Genomic DNA, 19,319 nt, shown 5'->3' on the forward strand with positions numbered 1-19,319 from the left:
GTCACTAAGTAAATCTCAAATTAATTCAAATGACATTTATCAAACCCCAAACACAGGGAAATCCATTTAAGGAAAGATAAGAAAGATGAAAAAGTAGAAAACTCCAAAGTCTATAGGGCACAAATTACCGGATTCGAGATAGTGTGTTCCGGAGTCCAACGACATAGAAGAGAATGTTGGCGTCAGTGTTGCTGTAGATGCTGTTGATGGCAGCCATGGTGGCACCCATTCTCCCTGCCGCGGCACAAATCACCACAGGAATCTCCTCCTCCATTTCCTCAGGAGGCTCAGAGTCATCATCTGGACACATCAAAATCAGTGCCTTAGAACATGAAGGAATTTCAAAGTAGGGCCAGTTTAAATTGTGTTCCACACTCCTGGGGGAAGACAGCATAGTGTAGAAGAGACTGCCGACTGTTCTCCAACACCCAGCCTCCTCTTCTCTTAGAACGTCGGAATTTTACCTGGCACATTGCCAACCACAAAGGATCTGTTTCTCAGATTCCCTTGCAAGTCTATGTGATCAAGTTCAGACCAACGGGCAGTTAGTGCAGGTATGTGGGCGACTACTGGGTTTGCCTTTGAAAAGAAATGTGCTGGCCTCCCCTCTTCCCTTTCCCCTTCCCATTGTCTGGAATGGGGATATGATGACAGGACTTCGGGCAGCCATCTTGGATCACCAGATGGAAGCTACCTATGGAGGACACCAAAACCCTAAGAGAGAGGGAATCTTGATCTGGGTCACTATGGAACAGACACATCACACTTCACCTGAGAGCAAATAAACTTCTGTTTTGCTTCAGGCACTATTATTTTGGAGCTCTCTGACAGAAGCCAATCAGATAGCCTAACACAGACACACAGTTGAAAAATACAGGAAGAAATGAAAGCCTCCTTTGACTCAACAGTTCCTCAGCTCCTCGCCTCTTTCCTAAATTGGAATATTTACCCTGCCTGTGCTGCTATAAAATCTACTGCTTGTGATCTTCCTTCCCTTATCCACCCTCTAGTCAAGTGTCTCAAAAGTTGATGGCAAGAGAAAGGCAGTAAATGAAAGAGCATGACTAATGGACAAGATGAACAATTGATTGTTCTTTGGAGCTGTGGCTGTGATATAAAACACTGGTGTTGTAACATCACATTTTGGCACCACAATGCAAGTTTCTAGAATGAAGGATAATCATTATCCTTATGTAGAGTATCCATTATCCGGTGCCCTTCTGGGTTTTACTTAAAGTTCGCTCTCTGTTCACAGATACTCTTTGCAAAATACCACTCAGAAGCAGGGTAGTCTAGCTGGTGTTTAATCCAATAAATACATAGTATACTAACTACCAGAACCTGTGCTTTGTATAACTTAAGGAACATTGAAGAGTCTGCCCGTTCCCTTCCCACATCTGTTCCACAAGCAGGCTACTACATCTGACATATCCGCCACGAGAATAAGTCTGTTTTCACAGTATCTTTACTGACGTGAGAGAATGCTCATAATACAATGTTAAGAATACAAAACTCTCTCTAGTATTCGGTGCACAAAATTGCCACAGGAATCTCCTCTAGTGTATGATCCCAATGTGATATACACAGACATATATATTTTCAAATGGATCTACATCTGTTTATGGAATGATAAGTGATTTCAATTTCCTTATTTGCAATCTCTCATGTTTTCCAAATTCTCTAAAGTAACCATGGTTACTTTCATAAACAACAACAAAAATATTTCTTAAGGGATTATTCCTTTTGGGCTCAACTGTCACCTTGGGGAGGTTTCCCAATCATGTGGCAAGTCCACCTGCTGGCAGTGAAGTGAACTGCCCCACACGCAAATCCAACTGTGTTTCCTCCCTGCTTCCCAGCCTCCAGTGGTTCCCATAAGGTAAAGCCACCTTTCCTTTGCCTGGCACACAGGGTGCCTTGTGATCCAGCCCCTGCTCACTTCCCTAGCTTGGACTATTCCAGCAAAACCAAACTCCCTGTGGTCCCTAGAATACTGCACCAGGCAGGCTGTCCCTTTCCGCAGTGCCTTTGTACACACTGTTCCTGATGCCTGGAACTCTCCTTCCATCCTTTCCTGCATGGCTAGCTCTGACACCATCAGTCCAGATCAGACCCTCTGAGAAGGTTTAACAGCTCCTTAAGCAAATTAGCTCACCCCCTGTCTGTGCTCACTTTGGCTTTGTTTGTGGCTGGAGTTAGTAGCTGCATTGCAATGTTTTTGGTTGCATGTCTTTCCTTTCCCATTACACCGGGAGCTCCGTGAGGGCTGGGACAGTATCTTGTTCATCTCTGTCTGTTCACTTGCAGCTAGCACAGTGCCTGGAACACGGTAGATTCTCCATCCGTTTTGGAGGGATCATGAATGGATGGCTGAATTTATTAAATCCTCTCTTTGAGCACTCACCCCACTGCACACAAAACATCTATTCATGTGTCTGTCTCCCCTGCTAGACTGTGAGCTCATTATATTATCCCCGCAGAGTCTGGCACCTAGGAAGCACTTAATAAAAGTTTGCTGGGTTTCACTGCATTGATGTGCAGCTCTTACAGAACAAGGCTTTGGAGGAATGATTCCTGGGCTACTTCTAGGCGCAAAGAGAGAGAGAGAGAAGGGCTGGAAAGCTGGGGCAGAGCCAGGCTGAATTAGGTAACAGAATAAGGGTGGAAGAAGGTCTCCTCAGGAAAAAGGGCCACCCCAAGAGGTCAAACACCAAGTTTACAGCCCTGCTGCAGACACATCACACTGCCACACTTCTCAGGAGCCTCTGCCAATCAGAGGAGCTGGAAGCTAACCTAAGCCAAAAACACTGCTCTCTGCCAAGAAGTCTTCCCTGGACAGAATAAGAATGAAGGTTCACTGGAGAAAGAGGGGAAAGATTTATCAACGGTAAATTCTTCACTCATGTGTCATCATTACACCTTCTTGGGGACCCATCTACTGTATTTGGATCTGTTGTGCCAGGGGGTGCCTAAACCAGTGCACCAAAAGATTTAGCTGCTTGGTGCCCATAAAATCTCTAGAAAACACCGTACCAATGGCGATGTGGTCTAGAAATGTGTTACGTTGGACTAGTCTGCTCTCACAGCTTCTCTTATCAGACCACGCCCATTCCTAGAAAAAGTGAAATGTCTGTTCTCCCAACGCCAAGTCTCTGAATCCCATTTCAAATTAGGGTCTTTTTAGCCAAGCGTGTAAACTTGCCTCACCTCAGATGGGCCAGGTGTGAATCACCAGCTAAATTATTAGAAGAGTACATCAAATGTCATTATCAGGAGAAGACACAAAATGGCACCGTGCTTTTCTTCCACATGTGACCTGACAGGGCTTCTAGACGTTAACTCATAAAACTAGTTCTTTGAATTATTGTCTTTGAAAATAGAAAAGTTAATATGGAGTAGGTGGAGCACAGAGGAGTGTTACAGAGTCTGTATTCTAGAATGGTAGAGGAAAGTCATTACACATTTCTCACAGCCCATATACAATACCAGGAGTGAACCTTAATGGTATAAACTGTGGACAGTCGGTGTTAATTACATGCCCGCAAAGGTTCGTCAGTCGTCACTAATGTACCATCTGGCAGGGGATATTAATAATGGGGGAAGCTGTGTGTGTGTGTGTGTGTGTGTGTGTGTGTCTGTGTGTGTAGGGGCAGGAGTTATTTGGGAAATCCCTGTACCTTCCACTCAATTTTCCTATGAACATAAAACTGCTCTTTTTTAAAAAAATAAAGTCTATTTTTTAAAAGATTTTATTTATTTATTTATTTAAGAAAAAGAGAGCACAACAGGGGGAGCAGCAGAGGGAGAAGGAGAAACAGACTCCCCACTGAGTAGGGAGTCCAGTGTGGGACCCGATCCTGGGGCTCTGGGATCATGACCTGAGCCGAAGGCTGATGCTTAACTGACAATATATAAAGCCTATTAAAAATACTAATATGCACTTGCTGAAAAAAATTCCAGGGGCACCTGGGTGGCTCAGTCAGTTAAGAATCTGCCTTCAGGGGGCACCTGGGTGGCTCAGTGGATTAAAGCCATCCCAGGGTCCTGGGATCGAGCTCCACATCGGGCTCTCTGCTCAGCGGGGAGCCTGCTTCCCTTCCTCTCTCTCTGCCTGCCTCTCTGCCTACTTGTGATCTCTGTCTGTCAAATAAATAAATAAATCTTAAAAAAAAAAAAAAAAGAAAGAAAGAATCTGCCTTCACCTTCACCTCAGGTCATGATCCTGGAGTCCTAAGATTGAGCCCTGCATGGGGCTCCCGGCTCAGCAGGGAGCCTGCTTCTCCCCTTGCCCCTCACCCCTTTCCCCACTCTCTCTCCCTCTCTGTCTCTCTCTCTCTCACATAAGTAAATAAAAAATCTTAAAAAAAAAAAATTCCAGCCCCCAATTCCAAAAAACCATGATTTTCCTCAGACCTCTCCTCTCCCATTCCAAAGGTTGATCTCTGCTACAAGTATAGTGTGTGCCTCTCAAATCCGTCTTCACATCATTCCAAAAGGAAATAGATCACTTACATGTATTATTTTAAAACCAAAATGAAATCATCCTTTTCACGGTTTTCTGCAACTTGGCTTTTTCTACTTAACAGAGTACAGACGTCTTTCCATGTCAACACTATATTCTTTTGAATGGTAGTCCATAACACTGATTTTTTTTTTTTTTTTTTTTTTTTTTTTTTTTGGTTTAACACTGCTTGGGATAAAAATGTGACACTGGACCCATTCATGTGCTCCAAACACTTTATTGTTTTAACAGCTGTTACAAAAGCTATTCATTCCTCTCTGTGGAGAAAGGAGCTTGCAGTGGGATTCAACGGACCAAATGTGTTGGTTTGTGGGCAAGGAGTGAAGGGTAAGGAGGAAGGAACTTGAAGTTCAACAACTTTTGACCTTGTATGGCTTCCTTTCTCGACTGACGCATAATTTATCATTATGGGCTGAATTGCATAAATTCATATATTGAAGCCCTAACCCCTAGTAACTCAGAATGTGACTACTTTTGAAGACAGATCTTTGAAAGTGCAGTTAAATGAAAAATGAGGCCATTAGGGCGGGGCTTTAATCCAGTATGACGAGTGTCCTTATAAGAAGAGGCAGGAACACCAGAGATATAAACACTCAGGAAAGGTCATCTGAGGACACAGGAAGAACTGTGAGCCTAGAAGAGAAGTCTCGGGAGAAGCCAACACTGCCAGCACCTGGGTCTTGGAATTTCAGCCTCAAGAGCTGTGAGAAAATAAATTGCTTTTGTTTAGGCCACCTAGTCTGTGGTATTTTGTTAAGGCAGCCCAGGCTGACTAACACAGATTTCTTAAAATGTGGACATTTTGGAATTTTCTTCAAATTTCCTACTGTAGGCATACAGTTCCATGACTTTTAGTAAATTGATAGAGTTGCACAACCATTGACACCACAGTCCCGATTAGAACATTTCCACCTCTCTGAAAAGTTCCCTTAAACAGGTTTGCAGTCAATCCACTTCCACTTCCAGCTCCAGGCAACCATGGCTGTCTTTCCTCTGTATATTTACCTTTTCTAGAAACTTCTATACATAGAATTGTATAATATGTGGGTTTTCAGGTCTGACTTCTTTCATGTAGCATCATCTCTGTGAGATTTATCCACAGGGGAGTACATATTACTGTGTTCCTTTTTATAGTTGAAAAGGACTTCATTGTGTCAATATACTACATTTTATCTAATCGCTAGTTGAGTCACACATGCATTGTTTCCAGTGTGCGGCTACAGAGGATAACACCCTAGAAACACTTGTATACATGTCTTTATGTGGAATCAGTCTCTTTCCAGATGTTCCTTGTGTTCATTTAGACCAGATTACATATTTTTTAAAGATTCTATATATTTATTTGAGAGAGAGAGAGCAAGTAAGAGAGAACATGAGAGAGGCGAAGGTCAAAGAGAGAAGCAGACTCCCCGCAGAGCTGGGAGCCTGATGTGGGACTCAAATCCAGGACTCTGGAATCATGACCTGAGCCAAACGTAGCTGCCTAACCAACTGAGCTACCCAGGCGCCCCAAGATTACACATGTTTTTAACTATTTAGTTTTTTTTTTCTTCTTTGTTTGTCTGTGAGAAAGAGAGAGCACGAGAGAGAGCATGAGCAAGGGAAAGGGGCAGAGGGAAAGGAAGGTCCTGGGGCTCCATCCCAGGACCCTGAGATCATGCTCTGAGCTGAAGTCAGATGCTTAACTGACTGAGCCACCCAGGTACCCCTTAACTTTTTTTAGTGCATTGTTTATATTAAGATAAGTCAATTTTATGAGAACACAGACATTGTTTTTTTCATTGTATGTTCAGTGCCTAAGCTGGCTTAAGAAAAAAGTGTGAGATGAATGTAATTCATCATGTAAAATATTAATTGTATTTGGTTTTGGTTGATACAGAAACCGGCAATATTTTTGTCTTCCGCATTTTCCATAAATGTATTTGTTTGATTAATATAAAAATTAAATTATCTAAAAATAAGGGCATCTGGCTGGCTTATTTGCAGGAGTGTAAGACTCTTGAACTCCACAGTGGGTGTAAAGATTATTTAAAAATAAAATCTTTATAAATAATATAACATAACATAACATACATGCTATCAGTGCTTCTGAATTTTTGTGTGGGTTGATTTTGTGTGTTCAGAGGTTGTAAAAGTGCCATTTCAAGCAATTCACTCCTTAGGAGGGAAACCGGGCTTCTTGGCACAGCTGGAAGAGGATATAGGGTCAATACAGGGTCTTTTTTAAGCTGAAAATTCTGAGGCTATTGGGGTGCTGATGGGAATGAACCAGTGGGGAGAAGAGAGAGAAGGCAAACTTCATAATCAAAATTATTGAAGATTCTATGGACAGATGTAAACCAAGCTACCCAAAGTGTAGTCCAAAAACCAAGTGTCACTGGGAGTTTATTAGAAACGGATATTCTCAGGCCTTACTCCAAACCTACTAATTCAAAATTTCTCAGGGTGGGTCCAAGTATTGTCTTTTAACAAATCCTAATGGTGATCCGTATATGTGCTAATGTTTGAGTAGCATGTTCAGTGATGTTCTAGAACATCACTGAATACTTGGGCTTGGGTGGCTGTTCTACAAGCAGGTCCTTGAGATCTGACCAGATTGTGGCTTGTCTCTGAACCCAGCTACTGAAAGGAATCAAAGGAATACATTTAAACCTCAGTCCTAGGTATCTCATCTTGACGGAGTACATGCTTGTTTATCTGCTTTGTTCCTTTTTTAAAAATTCTTTTATTGTGGTAAAAAAAACATAAAATTTATCATCTTCACCATTTTTAAACACACAGTTCAGTGTATTAAATACATTCACACAGTTGTACAAATCTCGCCACCGTCCATCCCCGTAACTCTTCTAAAACAAGAGTTTTATAAAACTACGTCTTATAAAACTACCACTTTGGGGCACCTGGGTGGCTCAGTGGGTTAAAGCCTCTGCCTTTGGCTCAGATCATGATCCCAGGGTCCTGGGATCAAGCCCTGCATTGGGATCTCTGCTCTGCGGGGAGCTTGCTTCCTCCGCTCTCTCTCTCTGCCTACTTGTGATCTCTGTCTGCCAAATAAATAAATAAAATCTTAAAAAAAAAAAAAAAAAACTACCACTTATACCCATAAGCAAGAACTCCCTATCTGTACCCGCCCCCATCCCAGTCCTTGGCAACCACCATTATACTTTCTGTCTGGATAATTTTGACTGTCTAAGTACCTCATATAAGAAGAATCACACAGTATTTGTCTTTTTGCGACTGGCTTATTTCTTTTAGCATACCTGTTTCATTCCTGAGCACAGTCCCCTTATGAACTTTCTTATACAGGATCCCACAGAGGGTCACAATCAGAAGGAACAGCAACACCTGATTAACTGAAATAAAAACAGAAACACATTCGAGTGTAACCTATCGAGCTGAACTCTGGGGGAAGTTTAGAATAGTCATAGGAGCAGATGCCTTCCCTGACATGCATAGCAGTGGTGGTCTGGGACGCTTCTTTAAGCAGATGGCACGTGCAGCAGAGGTTAACCTGGGATGTTGTTGATGCTCAAGGATATGGAGATGTAGTTTAAGAAGGATCCAGGGTTACCCCTAGGCGGTCTGATGGCAAAGGCTACAGCCTTAATGCCTATATGATGCTGCCTCTGGAGCCACTTTCTGTGCGTGGACACTTCATTTCTATTGATAGCTCACTTTTATATAATGCTTATGATGATCCAGTACTTCTAAGAAAACATGTTCTCAGCTATTATAACTCAGCTGCTTCTCAGTTAATTCAACCACTGGTCAAGGCATGACGTACAGAAAATTGTTTCCCTGAGTGAGAAGCCGGAAGACCCAAATATCTCTTCCAGGTGTAAGCATTCAGGACCATCTGTTCCAGAACAGTGATGCTTTCCCTTGGGATCTACTGAGAAGCAGAATAATACAGGCATCATCCTGAAATGATGACTCCAAGAATTGCCTGTGGGAAAACTGTCCATAAAAATCAAAGGATTTTTTTTTTAAAAGCCAAGATGTAGCATCAAAACAGTCCTTTAAAATACATATTTTTAATAATCATGATTGTCAAAAGCCATAATCTTACTTTTTCGTAACAAAGCCATGTGTGTTCAATGCAGACAAAAATTGTGACCTGTGGATTGAAGAACAAAAATTTATTTAGAACAGAATCAACCCAAAAGTCATTTTATAATGACTAAGAACCATATCTTTGATGGTCTGATATGTGGCAAACTGTGGATTCATTCTTCATTATTCTGAATCTAGAATTTTGGAAATAAATATTTCTTGGTTGTATAGTTCCCCTCTTCCAATTAATTTCTCCATCTGTGCAAACAGTACAAAGGGCCTCCAAAGGGTAATCTTTTGTCTTCAGGGTCCTTTGGTGTTTTTGTTTGTTTGCTTGTTTGTTTTTTACCTTCTCCAAAAAGAGCCCTGTCAGCTCTCTGGGTTAGCAAATCAGATGGTGCTAACTGAAGAAATGTCAAACAAGAACATCTCCTTGATCCACAATATCAATCCCATGCATATTTTCTGCCATTGTAACTTCATTCCTTTGACAAGGAAATTTTTACACCCTCAGGAACCCCTTGTGGAAACAGAACTATATCTTACATGAAACTCAATCATCATTCCATGAGTATTTACTGAGATCCTACTAAAAGCCCAGCACTGTGCTATGTTCTAGGGATGCACCAATGAACAAATCAGTCCCAGTCCCTATCATCACGGTGCTTTCAATCCTGTGGGGAAAACAGGTATTAAAAAGTAATAGATACAATAATTAGATTATGGTAAGAGATATAAAGGAAACAACAGAGGTCCTGGGATAAAGATAAACAGAGCTGGGGAGCATTTCATGAAGAGAAATCAGGAAAAAAAATCTCACTGATGAGATGGAATTTGGTCAGGAGCCAGGAAGGAGAATATAGAAGGAAACCGCCAACAAGAACTCTGAGTATTCTAAGCACTGCAAGAAGTTCCATGTGACTGGAAGGGAATGGGCTAAAGAAGAGACTGGTCAGATAAGACTGGAGACAAACTGTTCTGTCTGTAAAGGAGTTTCGATTTTATTCCAGATGCATGAAACTCCCTCCATCAGTGTTTATCTTCACTAATTTATCTTCACTAAAGTCTGCAAACCAAATGTCTTCAAACATTCTTACAGATATTCTGATGGTAAAGGAGAGTGAACACTCAAACTCATCCACAATGGGCTCTAAAATACAAGTTTCCTGTGTTACCATCAGATTCCTGCAAACTATACAAGAATGAGGAAAAATAATGACTCCTTTCATTGCTAGCAGAGGTCCCCTCAGAGAGAAAAGTCTTTATTATCATGAAGTCAACGTGTTCCATGCATGGGGTGGGCAGGGATGAGAGCAAGAACATGTTAAATGGGTCACATAAATGATGATCTGGAATCCTGGGGTTGGCAGCAGCACAAGAACAGTATGTGCGGAGGAGAAAGACCCCCTTGCGGGGGCTGCCACTTGCTCAGGAGAAGTTCTTTCCTTATGATAATGGCACCAGGACTTTTCAAGAACTGGGAAGCCCAATGTTCTGTCTACAGTCTTCTGCCATGTTCTGTACCTTCTAATCTCCACCCTAGTGTTTGGGGGAAATCAAGGAAAGGAGGTCCTTGTTGGACATGGAGACTAGGGGAGAGATGCAACCAAGACCAAGTTCTGTGGGCGCTTTCAATGTAAGGCAATGTAAGCCATCAGGAAGTTGTGGGAATTTTGGAGGGGCTATTGGGTGGGGAAATATGAGTCTGTTTTACTTGAGTCTCCAAATCTATGGCTGCTGGAAGAAATCTTCACCTTTTTTGAGACATCAGTCTCAAAAGTCTGCTGACGACCATAGACCTCTTTTTAGAATAATGTTCTGTAAAGCTTAAAAAATATATTGTATTACTAAAAAAACCAATTATAGAATTTTAAAGGAAAGGAAGTCATCAGCACATTGGGGGAAAAAACTCAAATTCGTGACATAATACATATATTTCTTTATTACGTAACAATCATTAGCTAGGGTAATTAGTTACTGTCAGTTGAGGTAGTGGTAAAATTTAAAAATGTGTGAGCTACCTGAACAACTGTAATGGGATATGAAAATACCTGATTTCTACGGGGGATGATGGCACAGATGCACAGGAACTTCTGTGATTTGTCACCTACATTCACAATTGAAGGAAACCCTCAGTTCCGCTTAGAGACTAGTGAAAGCGAAGATGTTTTTAGGTATGCCTAAGTGACTCCGTCAGTTAAGCAATCGGCTCAGGTCATGATCTCAGACTTGTGGGCTTCCCGCTTAGTAGGGAGTCTGCTTGAGATTTTCTCTCCCTCTGCCCCTCCCCCCACCTCTCCACCCCCGCCCCAGCTGCCACCCCCACCCCTCACCCCTACCTTGCACATGCAGGAGCACTCTCTCTTTTCCTTGGAGATACACACACACACACACACACACACACACACACACACATATACACATTTATATTTATATTTATATATATAAATATATATATATATATATATATTTTTTTTTTCCTTAGTACATGAAATCCTGTGAAATGTATCCAGGGACACTTTGGTGGTCCATGTACCTCAAGTTAAAGGTTAGACCCCCTGGGCTAGGTAGACCCAACTGCCATCTGGGTCAAAACAATGCTTTCACTGTTTGAATATCTAGAAAAACTGCTGCTCTGGGAATATTTGCTAGATTTGACCTGAGTATTTTCATAGGCCCCAGTTCATGATATGACATTCCAGGTGACAGACAGGGTGAGACCCCAGGCCAAATATCAGAGAGGGGCAGGCTTACTTCCAGGGGGACTGCCAGAGAGAGGAGTGCAAATGGAAAAGAAAGCCCTCCAAGGGAGGCTGGAGGGATGCCAGAGACAGACCTGGGGTAAGATTTCCTCTTTTGCACTGCTGGACCCATTAAAGCTCATGAAAATGCCCACGTTTGCAACTTCATGTAGACTGATGGTGAAAAGTCCTCTGCCTCTATATTGAAGATTACAGAAGATCAAGGAGGGACCAGGATACAAAACAGAGGGACACTTTCACTTGATACTCCCACAGGACTTATACTGCACTTATAACATAACCAACACGGCACTCGGCCCCGAACAATTAAAATGGCCTTAGGTATGAACGGTTGCAACAGACCCAGCCGATAGGTTCTAATGAACAGAAGACCTGGCACCTGCAGAATGTTGAATCATGGGGATGTATTATCTATTCAAACAGATAGCTACGCACAGGAGAGTCTAAGCACACACACACACATGCACACACACACAGATGCTACCAGGCCAAATTTTTACACAGAGTCCTTGGTTTTGCAAAATGCAAATTCAAGGCAAAGTCTAAGAGGCCTATCAACTAGATATATTCCAGGAATAACATCTTTTAACAGGAGAGGCCCAACTGCTTCTTCAGAGAATAAAGAACTGGCCTATGAGAATAAATTTTTCTGCCAAGACTTTTGACCCATGTTAACAAGGTGATTTCTTTGTGGTCTTCTGGATTTCCATAAATTTCATATTGCCACCTTCCATAATGAGAAAGAAGCCTTCACCCAGAGAAACGCAAATTGTATTTTAGTATACGTGGAGTTTTGTTTTTTTTAAATAGGCTTCCTTTCGGGGCACCTGGGTGGCTCAGTGGGTTAAGCCGCTGCCTTCAGCTCAGGTCATGATCCCAGGGTCCTGGGATCGAGCCCCACATCGGGCTCTCTGCTCAGCAGGGAGCCTGCTTCCCTCTCTCTCTCTGTGCCTGCCTCTCTGCCTACTTGTGATCTCTGTCTGTCAAATAAATAAAAAATCTTAAAAAAAAAAACTCTATAAATAGGCTTCCTTTCTGTGATACAAGTCATTTATTAAAGACATAGTATCAGCTTCAAAATCTGACTTGGTGGATTTTAAATATTTAAATATTTACACATAGTAGAATTCACTTTTTTGGTTGTATCATTCTATATATTTTAATACATGCATAAATTCTTCTACTAAGAATTTATTGTATCTTGTACTAATTGTACTAAAAATTTATTGTATCTTGGACAAATTCTTGTACAACAAATGGAATAGATAACAAGTCCAACACCTCCAGAGAATTCTCATGTGCTACCTTTTTGCAGGCAGACCCTGCCCAACACCTAACCCCTCGAAAACACCAATCTGTTCCCTGTTCCTGTAGTTTTGCCATCTCCAGGGTGCCATATAAATGGGGTCATGCAGTACACAACCTTTGGAGACTCTCTTCTTTCACTTAGCTTGATGTATTTGGGATTCATACTTGCTGTTGAGTGTGTCAATATTTTTTCCCTTTATCATTGTTGAATAGTATTCCATTGTGTGGATGTGCCACAGTTTACCCATTCACCTACTGAAGGACATCTGAGTTATATCCTGTGTTTTTATGATTATGAATAAAGCTTCTATAAACACTTGTTTATAGGATTTGTTGTGATTTTAAGTTTCCAGTTTTCTATGGTAAATACTTAGAAATCAGATTGCGGGGCACCTGGGTGGCTCAGTGGGTTAAACCTCTGCTTTCAGCTCAGGTCATGATCTCAGGGTCATGGGATCAAGCCCTGCGTGGGGCTCTCTGCTCAGCAGGGAGCCTGCTTTCCCCTCTCTCTGCCTGCCTCTCTGCCTACTTATGATCTCTTTCTCTCTGTCTCTGTCTCTCTCTCTCTCTGTTAAATAAATAAATAAAATATTTAAAAAATAAATTAGATGCAGGGTCAATTGGTAGGTGTGTATTTAACTTCTTAAGAAAGAGCTTATCTAAATAAATAAAATCTTTAAAAAGTGGGGAAGGGGATGTGATGTCGGGGTTGCTCAGTCGGTTAAATGTCTGCCTTCGGCTCATGTCATGATCCTGGGATCCTGGGATGGAACCCACATCACTGATGGAACCCTGCTCAACAGGGAGTCTGCTTCACCCTACCCCATGCTGTTGTGCTCTCACTTGCTCTCTCTCTTTCTCAAATAAATAAATAAGACATTTAAGAAAAGAAAGAAAGGGACAAAGAGTGGCTATTAAGAGCTATTAAAAAAATAAATAACAATTTGTCTTGAGAACCCAAAGTTTATTTTAAATTAAGTTGATCTCTCTCCGTTATGGTCCTTCAAAGAAACTTGGAAACTTGACACTTGACTGGAGGCAGCAGTCAGCAAACAGGGAATACTAACCTTTAGAAACCAGCAGCATGACAGAGAGCCTCTGGGAGGCAGCATGAAAGGCCAGATGTCATAGTGCCCCAGGGCTCCCTCATGAATCTCAGTGTTGTGAGAACTTGTTGGCAGTGATCTTGGGAAACTCTTCAATAGAAAACTCTTTAATTCACTGTAAAGAACCAGCTACCACACCCCTTTTATTTCCTCAGTCTCTAGACTTAGGATACATGTCTTGTACCATGAAGACTTGGGATACCAGATTTAGGATACTCATCTTGTACCTTGAAGACAATTGAGTCAAAGTAGCATGTTACTTAGGACTCTTTGGATATTGATTTTGGGTACTTTTTAACCATTTACGATTTTAGATGATATGCATTCAGCTGACTCTTTGAGATGATGTAAACTTAGAATGGTCTCTGGACACATGCCCCCTCTTCCCCACTCCATGAAGGAAGGAAGTCTAGCACCACGGGAGAATGAGGGGAAGGGCAAAAGGATCTGAGACTGAGTCCCTGATGCCAGCTCTACCCTAGCATCCCCATTCATCAAACCCATAAGTTCCCCTTTTCTTCCTTGAGTTCCTCTGAAATGACATTTTCTTGCAAAGAAGAGCCCTTATAAATACATTCCCTGTGGCCAGAATTGTGTGCACCTATGGGGAAAGGTTTGCAGGACTAGATAGTAATGACAGCTACCATTTATTGCACCTTAATTTGCACCTAGCTCTATGCTAACCAGGCCCATCATCTACTTTAACTCTTACAACACTTTTCAGGTAGGTATGTTACCATCCCCAGGGTTTGAATGAGAAAATTAGGGCTCAGAGAGGTTCAGAAACTTGCTCAAAATCACACAGCTACTAAATGGCAGAGCAGGGATGTGAAATGAGGGCTCTCTGACTTCAAAGCCCATGCTCTTTAAGCATAAGGAGCTGGAGGTCTTGAAAGGCCATTCTGGCTACCGTAGGAAGCAGGGGAGGTGGCCTTCCAGATGGAGTGTCTTGATTCAAGTTTGGTCTGCTTGCCCCTGAGTGCTTGGTGACTGTAACTACTGAGATCATGCCAAAAGCAGAGACAGAGTGCTGACCAGTCCAAGAAGGAGGCTCATCTTTCCCCCGCCCAGTATGTTGCCTACTCAAAAATCCTTTTTTTTTTTTTTTCAGCATAACAGTATTCCTTGTTTTTGCACCACACCCAGTGCTCCATGCAATCCGTGCCCTCTCTAATACCCACCACCTGGTTCCCCAAACCTCCCACCCCCCGTCCTTTTTTTTTTTTTTTTAAGATTTTTTTTATTTGAGAGAGAGAGAGAGAGAGAGAGCATTAAAGGGGTGAGGGGCAGAGGGAGAAGCCAGCTCCCTGACGAGCAGAGAGCCTGACGTGGGACTTGATCCTGGGGCTCCAGGATCATGACCTGAGCTGAAGGCAGTTGCTTAACCAACTGAGCCACCCAGGTGCCCTCAAAAATCCTTTTAAGACAAAGCAAGAGGTTCCAGGAAACTGACAATGCCACATCTAGTCACAAGACACAGCAGCGGTGAGTCAAGGAGAGAAAATTCCTGAAGCAGATGCTTGGAGAAAACTTTCTGAGCAGCTTTCAGAATAAAGGCAGAAGTGGAGTCCTGGAGAAGCACGGACTTCCAAAAGAAAGTCTGTCTTACTAAATTTTTTAAAAATATGAAATTGGAAAGATTTGGCATCCTCTTTCTTCAGTTTCATCTCCTGTCTGATGGTGGCACTTTCTGTGTAAGGTGCTATAAATTGCTGTTTCTGGTACATGCAGACTCTAATAGACTAACGCATTCTAATAGATTAAGTAGGAGCTCGAGAAATGTTTGTACCTCCTGGATACAAGCTAATGATGCGGATTTGGTAGAGGGATCAGAGGTGTAAAGAAGTAGAAAACCGATGGAGGAAGTCAGAGACACGTGCTGCAGGGACCAGCTGGGGGATGTCCTAAGAACCCATAGAATAAGAGGCAGAGACCTGGCATGGGGAGACACAGGAATGTTTGGGGCAGAGCCTGGGAGAGCATCTGGTGCGTTAACACAGTTCCCGCATGTAAAGAAATGCTTTCTTGCCTCTGAACTTTGGTTCATGGAGTCCCTCCTGCCTGGAACGCCCTTTCCCTAGTAAACAGTCACTTCTTTCAAGACTCAACTCAGGCATACCTCCTTCAAGAACTCTTATCTGATTACCCTGCCTGGGTGCTGATCTCCATTCTTATCCCTCTCCCAGCACTCAGATCACCGCTCAAATATTACGGGTGTGCCTGTCTTCTCCTCTAAATCATGAGATGACTGAGGACAGGCACTGTGGTTCGACCACCTCTGTGCACCTCAACAAATGTGTGTGGAATGAATGAATGAGAAACAGGAAAGAGAAAGAAAGGGAAGGAGACTCTTGTCTTGTCCCTCAATGCCAGGAAGAAAGGGGGCAGTGTGCCATTACTTGGGGGGAAAGGCCAGAAGGACAGGACTATGGATCTCTTCCTGGAATAAAAGCAGAGGGCTCTGGTCTTTTTTCAGCCTTTTTCTGACCATCAAAACAAGAAGGCTCAGGAACTGTGTTCCCTGAGCTTTTGTAAGCTTTCCTAGGCCACGTGACTCCTTGCATGGTAGCTTCTCCACAGGAGTAAATAGCCAAGCCTTTGGCATTAAAGAGCCCCTGGGTTTGTCTTCAAGACAGGAAGAAAGATGGAGCCTCGCAGGTGGTATTGAACAGAGGGATTCCCTAGGCAAGGCACTGGGAGGTACACTTTCAAAGAGCAGCGGAAAGAAGGCTGAGGTCCTGGGGCCTGTGACTAGGAAGAAAAGGAGAGTTCAGAGAATGGTCTGGACCTGAGAAGTGACCGTTAAGTTTAAAAATGGGCCCCTGAAGACTTTATACAGGGAGCTATTTTACCAGATGCCAAAGAACTCGGGCCTATGGCCAAATCTGGAAAGAATGTTTTAAGACCTGGCAGTGGCTAAGAGACTTAGCTCTTCCTTGGAAGAAAAGGCCAAAGTGGCAAGGACTCCAGAAAAATATTTCAAAAATCAGAGCCCCTAAGTTTCAGTCTACATGCCAACTTTAAACCGTGCATAGGGGCTTTCAGTATTGCTAAACTGAGAAGGAATCTAAAGCTATCACCAGAGTTCGTTAAAAAAGAAAGAACTCTGATTGATTAACCCCATCTGCTCTGGGTTTAGGTAAGGAAAAGGAATAGGAAAGAACCTGGAAATCAGAACGAAAGATAAAAGAGGAGTCTTTTTGTTTTTTTTTTGTTGTTGTTGTTGTTGTTTTTTGTTTTGTTTTGGTGAGAGAAAGAGAAATAGCATAAGCCAGTGAGAAGAGGCAGATGGAGAGGGAAAATCAAACTTCTTGCTGAACAGGAAGTCCAACATGGGGCTCTATCTCAGGACCCTGTGCTCAATCCCAGGTCCCCAGGATCATGATCTGAGCCAAGCAAAGGCAGAAGCTTAACAGACTGAATCACCCAGGTGCCCCAAGAGGGGGCTCCGTAAAGATATTATTGAATGACTTTAATCCGGCAGGGTCTGTACCTGAATGGAAATATCATGGGCTTCGTCTTTATAAAGAGCTTTCAATCCTGGTTCCGCCCCATTTCTTAGCCAGGCAAGCCTGGGCAATTTACGAGACCCAATGAGTAAAATGTGACTGTGCTGCAGATTGAATGAAATAGCCAATAATAATAACAGGTAGCACACAGCAATTTCTACTTGCCAGGCATTTTTTAATGAACTTCCCATACATTCACTAATTCAATCCTCACAACAATCGATAAAGTCACTCTCCCTGATTTACAAAGGGGAATGACACAGTTAATAAATGGCAGGGATTCCCACCCAGGCAGTCTGGCTCTGAGTGAACTAATTCTTAACCAACTTAATAGATACTGTAGCCAACCACTTTCCATTGATGATTGCAATCATTGTATCAAGCAACTGACATAAGCTCAGAGATTTAACTTTCCTCCATAACACAGGCATCCTGCAGTTTGCACGTGCATAAAACATTGTACAGAGTACTGCCTAAACCACGCGAGCTACAAAGTCAGGAACAAGACAAGAGCATGCGTTCACCTGAAGAAAAGAGATAGAAAGACAAAATCAGGACTCAGGAACTGGGTTCTCACAAAACATCCCTGGCCTTTTTACTTTTTGCTCTAGCATAAATTGTTTACTCAAGATCCACCAAAATACACAGGACAGAGAAACCAGATGAGGGAGTCTCCGTTTTGTGGAAGAGGAAGGTTCTAAAAGAAGTCTGTAACATACAATGGTAAAAATATTAGATTGACAGCTGACTTATCCACAGAGACCTGGCAGGCCAGAAAGAGCTGGCATGATATTTTCAGAGCACTAAACGAGAAAAACATGCAGCCAAGAATACTATATCCAGCTAGGCTATCATTGAAAATAGAAAGAGAGATTAAAAGCTTTCAGGACAAACAAAAACTGAAAGAATTTGCAAACACCAAACCAGCTCTACAGAAAATATTAAAAGGGGTCCTCTAAGCAAAGAGAGAGCCTACGAGTGGTAGATCAGAAAGGAACAGAGACCATATACAGTAACAGTCACCTTACAGGCAATACAATGGCACTAAATTCATATCTTTCAATAGTTACCCTGAATGTTAATGGGCTAAATGCCCCAATCAAAAGACACAGGGTATCAGAATGAATAAAAAAACAAAACCCATCTATATGTTGCCTCCAAGAAACTCATTTTAAGCCTGAAGACACCTCCAGATTTAAAGTGAGGGGGTGGAAAAGAATGTACCATGCTAATGGACATCAGAAGAAAGCAGGAGTGGCAATCCTTGTATCAGCTCAATTAGATTTTAAGCCAAAGACTATAATAAGAGATGAGGAAGGACACTATATCATACTCAAAGGGTCTGTCCAACAAGAAGATCTAACAATTTTAAATATTTATGCCCCCAACATGGGAGCAGCCAACTATATAAACCAAATAATAACAAAATCAAAGAAACACATCAACAATAATACAATAATAGTAGGGGACTTTAACACCCCCCCCCCTCACAGAAATGGATAGATCATCCAAGCAAAAGATCAACAAGGAAATAAAGGCCTTAAAGACACACTGGACCAGATGGACATCACAGATATATTCAGAACATTTCATCCCAAAGCAACAGAATACACATTCTTCTCTAGTGCCCATGGAACATTCTCCAGAATAGATCACACCCTCGGTCCTAAATCAGGACTCAGCCAGTATCAAAAGATTGGGATCGTTCCCTGCATATTTTCAGACCACAATGCTCTGAAGCTAGAACTCAACCACAAGAGGAAGTTTGGAAAGAACCCAAATACATGGAGACTAAACAGCATCCTTCTAAAGAATGAATGGGTCAACCGGGAAATTAAAGAAGAATTGAAAAAAATCATGGAAACAAATGATAATGAAAATACAACAATTCAGAATCTGTGGGACACAACAAAGGCAGTCCTGAGAGGAAAATATATAGCGGTTCAAGCCTTTCTCAAGAAACAAGAAAGGTCTCAGGTACACAACCTAACCCTACACCTAAAGGAGCTGGAGAAAGAACAAGAAAGAAACCCTAAGGCCAGCAGGAAAGGAGAAATCA

At 42.2% G+C, this 19,319-nt stretch overlaps 1 protein-coding gene across 2 annotated transcripts in view; it reads right to left on the minus strand.

The window, feature by feature from the left end:
- GLT8D2 (glycosyltransferase 8 domain containing 2) overlaps positions 1-19,319 on the minus strand; it is a 39,202-nt gene that overhangs the window by 14,404 nt on the left and 5,479 nt on the right. For both annotated transcript variants that reach the window (XM_059186708.1, XM_059186707.1), the window contains exons 2-4: positions 8,592-8,639; positions 7,783-7,875; positions 129-300 (exon numbers count right to left, since the gene is read on the minus strand). In XM_059186708.1, the coding sequence (XP_059042691.1) occupies positions 129-300; positions 7,783-7,875; positions 8,592-8,610 (284 nt within the window). In that variant the 5' untranslated portion in view covers positions 8,611-8,639. The remainder of the gene's footprint in view (positions 1-128; positions 301-7,782; positions 7,876-8,591; positions 8,640-19,319) is intronic.

This window comes from Mustela lutreola, chromosome 8 (genome assembly GCF_030435805.1).
Source record: "Mustela lutreola isolate mMusLut2 chromosome 8, mMusLut2.pri, whole genome shotgun sequence".
In the NCBI taxonomy this organism is placed as follows: Eukaryota; Metazoa; Chordata; class Mammalia; order Carnivora; family Mustelidae; genus Mustela; species Mustela lutreola.